This window comes from Chenopodium quinoa, unplaced genomic scaffold (genome assembly GCF_001683475.1).
Source record: "Chenopodium quinoa cultivar QQ74 unplaced genomic scaffold, ASM168347v1, whole genome shotgun sequence".
Taxonomy (NCBI): Eukaryota; Viridiplantae; Streptophyta; class Magnoliopsida; order Caryophyllales; family Amaranthaceae; genus Chenopodium; species Chenopodium quinoa.
In genome coordinates this window covers 476,676-482,819 of record NW_018742205.1, presented here as the reverse complement: position 1 = coordinate 482,819, position 6,144 = coordinate 476,676, and the positions used below count along the sequence as shown (strand labels likewise).

The window sequence follows — 6,144 nt, the reverse complement described above, 5'->3', positions numbered from 1 at the left end:
TGTTTCTCAAAAGGTTAAATTTGTAAAATTACAGGCAAAACCGCTATTTGACAGTAAAAAAAAGTGCTTTTATTTACATCTTTTCCATTTGAGAAACATAGTTTGTTTTGTTTCTCATGTTGAGAAACTTGGAATTTCTCGTGAATGATGCACGTTTATACGGGATATCCACAAGTGAAAAGATCGAATGATGATCTAAAACAGTCCTTTTGCCAATATTATACATACAAATATTATTATTTTTGTTTAGTATTATTATTACGGAGTAGTATTTTTATTTTTGCTTATTGAGTTGATATTACGGAGTATTATAATAGTTTACATAATATTTTTGTTGAGTTGTTATTAAATTATGAAAAATGAATAATACTACATATTCCGTACTTGAGACTTTAATAGAGATGCAGTTGTTTCGATGACAAAAACCAATGGAGTACCCTGTATAGTACGAGTAGATAGTTACATTTTAAAGGTATTCTCACGTTACATGTAATGCTAGTTGCCTAAAATGTTGGGCAACAACTCTACTATGGTAAATAGTGAGCATAATATCTTACTAATCTATGCTATTGCATTCCCAATAAAATCATAACTTTCCCCAAGCAAAATATCTTACTGAAAAAGTATATATATCAGCGTTGAACATATGATAACAAGAAATTTAGCAAAAAGTCAGCCAAATAGGTTTAGATACATTATGCAAATACACCTGATTTGTAAGTAACTAAACTCAACAATGATGAAGTCACAATTAAGTTTCCAACTATGTACATGTAACGTTAGATTTTCCAACATCTTCATTCTTGTTAAATTTCTATTGCAGTGTATATGATCAATAACCGTATACGTATCAAAGATGTTGATGATGATAAATCTATAGTTTCCTCCCTTTAATATCCTAGGGCGGAGCCTGAAGGTCTTCTCTATTAATCACTCGGTTTCCACTCTTAGAGAGGAGCAAATCTTTCATTTCCCTGTAACTTTTAAGCTCTTCAAGGGCATCACGTGCCATGAAAAATCCAGAAGCAGTTCCAAAGCTGCCCCCTTGTTGGGTGCTCTGAGAGCTGGCTGAATAACTACTTGAATCTTGACGTAGTGGTGGGGCTGTCCTAAGCATGTGAACAAGAGCACCCACCGCAGCATCTTGTGACTTACGACCAAATGACAATGCAGAATTGAATTCCGATCCTTTCTTCGGTTCAACACTCTGACTGCAGCAACAGACATAAGAAGCATAAGGTTTCAGGAATTTAAGAATATAAATACTGAAACAAATTTAGGTTGCTATTACAAAAAACAAGCATATAATGTCATCCTGAAGCCATTGCTGTACATGTTACAGGCTAAAATGGACTTTTCTTTTGAGAAAATTCATGCAGTATCACACAAAAAAGATTTTAAACCTCAAGGTAAACCAACTTCCAACACTTGTACTTTCTTCAATGATCTTAATACAAACTCTACCATGATGCATCAAATATGGTATTCCACAAGACTAATAGGGGGTTTTACTCGAGAGTGAGAACATTATAATATAGCTATGAGATATGATATATGTAAGAATAAGAAACAAATAGCAACACAAATCCAGCCAAATTGTTAGAATCCAGCCTTCACGTCCATGTATATCCTTTATTTAATGATTCCTAGGACTTTTCTTAAGGCTTTGGAGGCTTAAGATCCATAACGATGATACTTTCAATATAGTGTTCAGTGGGAGAGTATTCAATGTCCCTACAGCTTGCTTGTGTCACTATGTGCACACAAGCCCCTTTTCCGAACAAGGTTGACACCCTTGCCGATAGATAGGCAAGAGTGCGCCACAATGCTAGTGCTAAAACACTCGGATTGTGATACACAAGCTCTCCTCTTTAGAAACAATTACCTTATTTAATGTTTTGGTACTTGCAATATCAAGTCTAGTTAGGGGATGTGGTTCATGCATACAATCACTTATCCCTATGGCTTTCCTCAAATTTATTAATAAGGATTAAATTGTTTAAACGCTCTACAAGGGGCTAGGAAGACTCAGGTGATTGTGTTTTGATAAGGGAACTTAACTATGTTCTGATGAGGTGTTCAATAACTATAGTAAGATAGAAAAGATGAAAACCTTGTAGAGTTGTAGTGGTATCACGGGGTCAATTTTCTATAACATAAAGCAAAATATGATTTTCACTTTTTACATTCATACCCATAAGCAGACAATGTGAGCAACACACTCATATGAATTGAATAATATAACATCCAGTGACGGCAATGATGACTACAACTCAAGTGTAATACTATAGAGGTACAGTTTCAAATAGTGTAAAATGAAACAACAATACAAAAAGATTCATGCAATACTTCAATTAGAATGCAAGTAAAAAAGGGAAGTACCTAGCTTGGGAATCTGATGTATAGACATCATCAACATCAAATGGTAATGAAAAGTCATATACACCCAATTCATCCTGGAAAGATCTACTTGAGCTTCTTGAATATGCCTTACGTGGAGAGCTGCTAGAGGAATGCAATCCAGAGAACCGCCCAGATTCATCTTTGCTATCTCTAGTCAACTGAAAACAAATGCAGTCGATGTCAAAAGACATTTAAAAACTACCCATCAAAATTTTGTAAAACTTGAAAATCCTTGTTTCCAGCAAAAATCTGAAAGAGTACCTTTGATCCAAAAGAGAAATTCCCAGTCCCAGAATACAGCTCTCCAGGCTGTAATGCATCAAATTTTTTGGACAACCTGTTTCCTGATGGAGATAAAGACCCATGAGGTGAAGGTTCCGGTTTTGTACTCCTTGGAGAGAAAGGAGGGAGGTTCATTCTACTTGGATCAGACAAATTAGGAGAAAGGTATGCAGGACTTCTGTTTAGCATAGGATGCGGAATAGTTACAGGTGCTGACTCCGGCCTTAGACGGGACTGGGTAGGACTATATCTAAAGAGGTATGCTGGGGGAGATGAAGATGAGGAGAATGGAGGTGAAAGAGATTCATCATAACTGTTAGTTTTGTGGTGTCCTCCAAGCATCCTATAATTCTGCACTCTTTGGCCTTGCATATATGTTGGCAAAGATGGATCATCGTTTGAGAATCGGTGTGCAGGTGGAGATCCACTAAGGGGGTAATTTTTTATGTGAACAGCATTTGAATGGATGCCGCTAGACCAACTATGAGGACGTTGACTTGGCATTGGACATGCATTTCTAGCTCCCTTTAAAGAGAATGAGATAGGATGAGAAACTTTCTCTACGGATGGAAAGGCCCTCATGGGATCAATGGCAGGACTACCAACATAATCAGAAATAATTACAGGCGGAAATGATGTCGAAGTTTCAAGACTAAATTCTGACAAATCTGATCTATAATTTACAGAAACACTGAGCCTACCATTTACAGCCTCCACTGGGTTGAAACTATATTGCTTCATCATTTGCTCCTCTTCCCTAGAGAAGGGGTCGCTGAAAGATGATACCTTATATATAACATCAACATCAGAAGGTTGGCTCGAGGAACTAAGGTTCCTAAATATCCTATAAGCAGGCAAATGCCTCATCATTGAGCAGAGAGAGCGGAAAAGTATGATTGATTTCTGGTACATTTTCTTATACAATGATGTAACATCTCTAGTCTGAACAGGCATTGTCTTATGATTTTCATACTGAACTACCCATCTCTCAATAACTGTCTCGACTGCTCCCTCTTCAAATACCTGTTCATAGTTATAACCATTACCAGATGAACCATCCAGTCCTCGACGAATAACAATTACATCAATTACCATTGGATCCATCAGATTCCTATGCCAAGACTGCAACTTTTCCAGAGCTGCAGGGCGGTCCCCTAACGCTAAATTGAACCATTTATCAGTCTTTTTTGGCTTCGAATTAGACAACAAGTCTCCACTATGATCTTGGGTTTTAAGCGACGGAATCCTAGATTCTAGAATTACTTGCAAGGCCTTCAGAAGAAACTGGGAGATAATCTGCTCCAATCTTCCATGCTCCGATGAAGAACTCACTTGGAAATCCATAATTTTCAGAATCTGCAAGGGTTATATTGGGTGTAACACAATGCAATATACCGGCCTTCAGCTCAATTAGCTCAACCGCGATAACAAAGCACCAAAGACTGTAACCTAAGCAATCGAATCCCACAATACGAATCCAGAGAATTTCGAGATTCTGATCATCAAGCTGAGACCAAAATGCAATTAGAACCCCAGATTTCCCACGAAAGCGAGGACCAAAACACATCCGAAATCAAATTTTTCGCCCCGAAAAGCAATTGGGCATTACTAAATCACCCCAAGGAACAACTTTACCAGCAGTATTAGCATCAAATAGCAAAATCAATTGCCACCCAAAAAACCCCAGAATAATTAGTGAACTTGATTAAGAAATTTCATGAAAATTTTGAGAAGGGCATGAACAATCTTCAGCAGAAATCACATAACAAGTTGACTAAATGCATCAATAACCCTGATCAACCATAAATCAACAGGCAAAAAATAATAATTATGAATTCCAAATTAACAACGACATGGGCAAGCTCAGTTTCAAGTCAATCGAATTCAACAACATAAAATCAACTAAAAAACAACAACAAATTAACAACGGATTAAGAAAGAACTTACTTGAATTTTGGGGGAATTAGTCAGAAAGAAGACGTGAATTAATAGAAATGATTGCGTGAAGCGTGTAATTTAAAAAAAGGGAAATTAATAATTTTTCGAGAATCTAAAAATGGGAAGTGGAATTCTGGGAAATCAAGAAAATGGGTTGTTGGCAAATTGCACAAGTATGTAGAGATGAGTGGAAGTCATAGAAGAAGAGTTTGATCTATGAAATGAGGTTTGAGAATATAAGGAAGGAGAGAGTAAACGATGTATGATTGGAGGGATTGGAGGGATTGGATTGGAAGCGATTATTTTTGACGTAATAATAATAGTGTTTGAAAACCACAGTAGCTCATGAACAATTTACTCATATTGTGCGTTCTATTCATTTGAAATTACTCCCATCTCACTATTAGAAGAAATTAATCCCGTAGTATTTGTAATTATAAATTAAATTTGAATTGACTTTGGATTGAATGTAGTTTAGTTAGACTTATTATTTGCTCTAATTCAAGTTATGTTTGATTTGAGTTATATGGAATATAAGTTATTTTAGAAATGATCAAATTATATCCGATCATAATTTTTATTTGCATTTTCTTATGCTAATACATCAATTATAAAAATTTCACTTTTATTTGCATTTTCTTATGCTAATATATCATTATAGTATTTTTTTTTTTTTAAAATTTCATATTCAAAAAGTTCACGTGATATGAATTTATTGACATCTCATTTGTTATTTTTTTTAATTTTTATTTACATATAGGTTCAAAGTTTAATCAAATTAAGAAATAAGTACAAATCAAATCAGACTTTAAACACAGTCTTATGCTTTATCATCCCCATTGTAAGTAAATAAATCCTAGAAAATGTTAGTTTTATTGTGGTTGGAAAATGACTTGTTTGACATGTTAAAATTAAAATCATTTATCTCTTCGTCTTTGGATTATCAGGAAGGTAATATACAAGTACATAAATTAATCAATTAGTTCCTTAAACTTTCTAAAGTTATTATTTTTAGATTTCCTAGTGAAAAAAAGTCTTCAAAAAGGGGGCTTACAAGCTTAAGAAACAAGGTCATTTACCTATTTTGTGCTAAATTACATAAAGGTTTTACAAGAAGTTGAACATGGTGCGATTGTCCTCCCATTGTCATCAATTTCATAAGTTACGAATCCTCTTTTCCTTAGAAGAAATATTTTTTGGTTTGAGAAATTAATTTCTCAGTTTGGGAGAAATATGAATAAAAAAAAAAAAGTGGTGCCCAATCTATCTTTATCTCATAACTAGAGAAATCAAGAAAAAGAAAAAGGAAGTGAATTCCCTATTTAGCTTTGTTTGGGGAAGCATAAAGAAAGAAAGAAATAACAAGTCCAAAAACAATCTACATATTATAGACTCAACCAATAATTTGTGATCTTGAAACGATAATACAACTTAATAAAAGAAATAGATTAGAAAATAATGAACAATTGTAAAAAAGGGCATAAAAAAATGATAACCATATGAACTATACAAAGTACTGTA

The 6,144-nt window shown here is 34.6% G+C and overlaps 1 protein-coding gene across 1 annotated transcript; it reads right to left on the bottom strand.

The window, feature by feature from the left end:
* Positions 1 to 581: 581 nt before the first annotated feature.
* Positions 582 to 4,996, bottom strand: LOC110727238 (autophagy-related protein 13a-like). Its single transcript, XM_021906807.1, has 4 exons — positions 4,633 to 4,996; positions 2,665 to 4,477; positions 2,383 to 2,561; positions 582 to 1,211 (listed from the first exon to the last, which is right to left on the bottom strand). Exons 2-4 carry the CDS (start codon positions 4,027 to 4,029, stop codon positions 899 to 901), a joined length of 1,857 nt encoding a protein of 618 aa, XP_021762499.1. The 5' UTR covers positions 4,030 to 4,477; positions 4,633 to 4,996; the 3' UTR covers positions 582 to 898.
* Between the last annotated feature and the right edge of the window lie 1,148 nt (positions 4,997 to 6,144).

Coding starts and splice junctions, on each gene's coding strand:
- LOC110727238 (XM_021906807.1), bottom strand. CDS start 4,029: ATGGATTTCCAAGTGAGTTCTTCATCGGAGCATGGAAGATTGGAGCAG. Junction 2,562..2,664: donor ATTTCTCTTTTGGATCAAAG/GTACTCTTTCAG, acceptor ATTTGTTTTCAG/TTGACTAGAGATAGCAAAGA. Junction 1,212..2,382: donor ACATCAGATTCCCAAGCTAG/GTACTTCCCTTT, acceptor CTGTTGCTGCAG/TCAGAGTGTTGAACCGAAGA.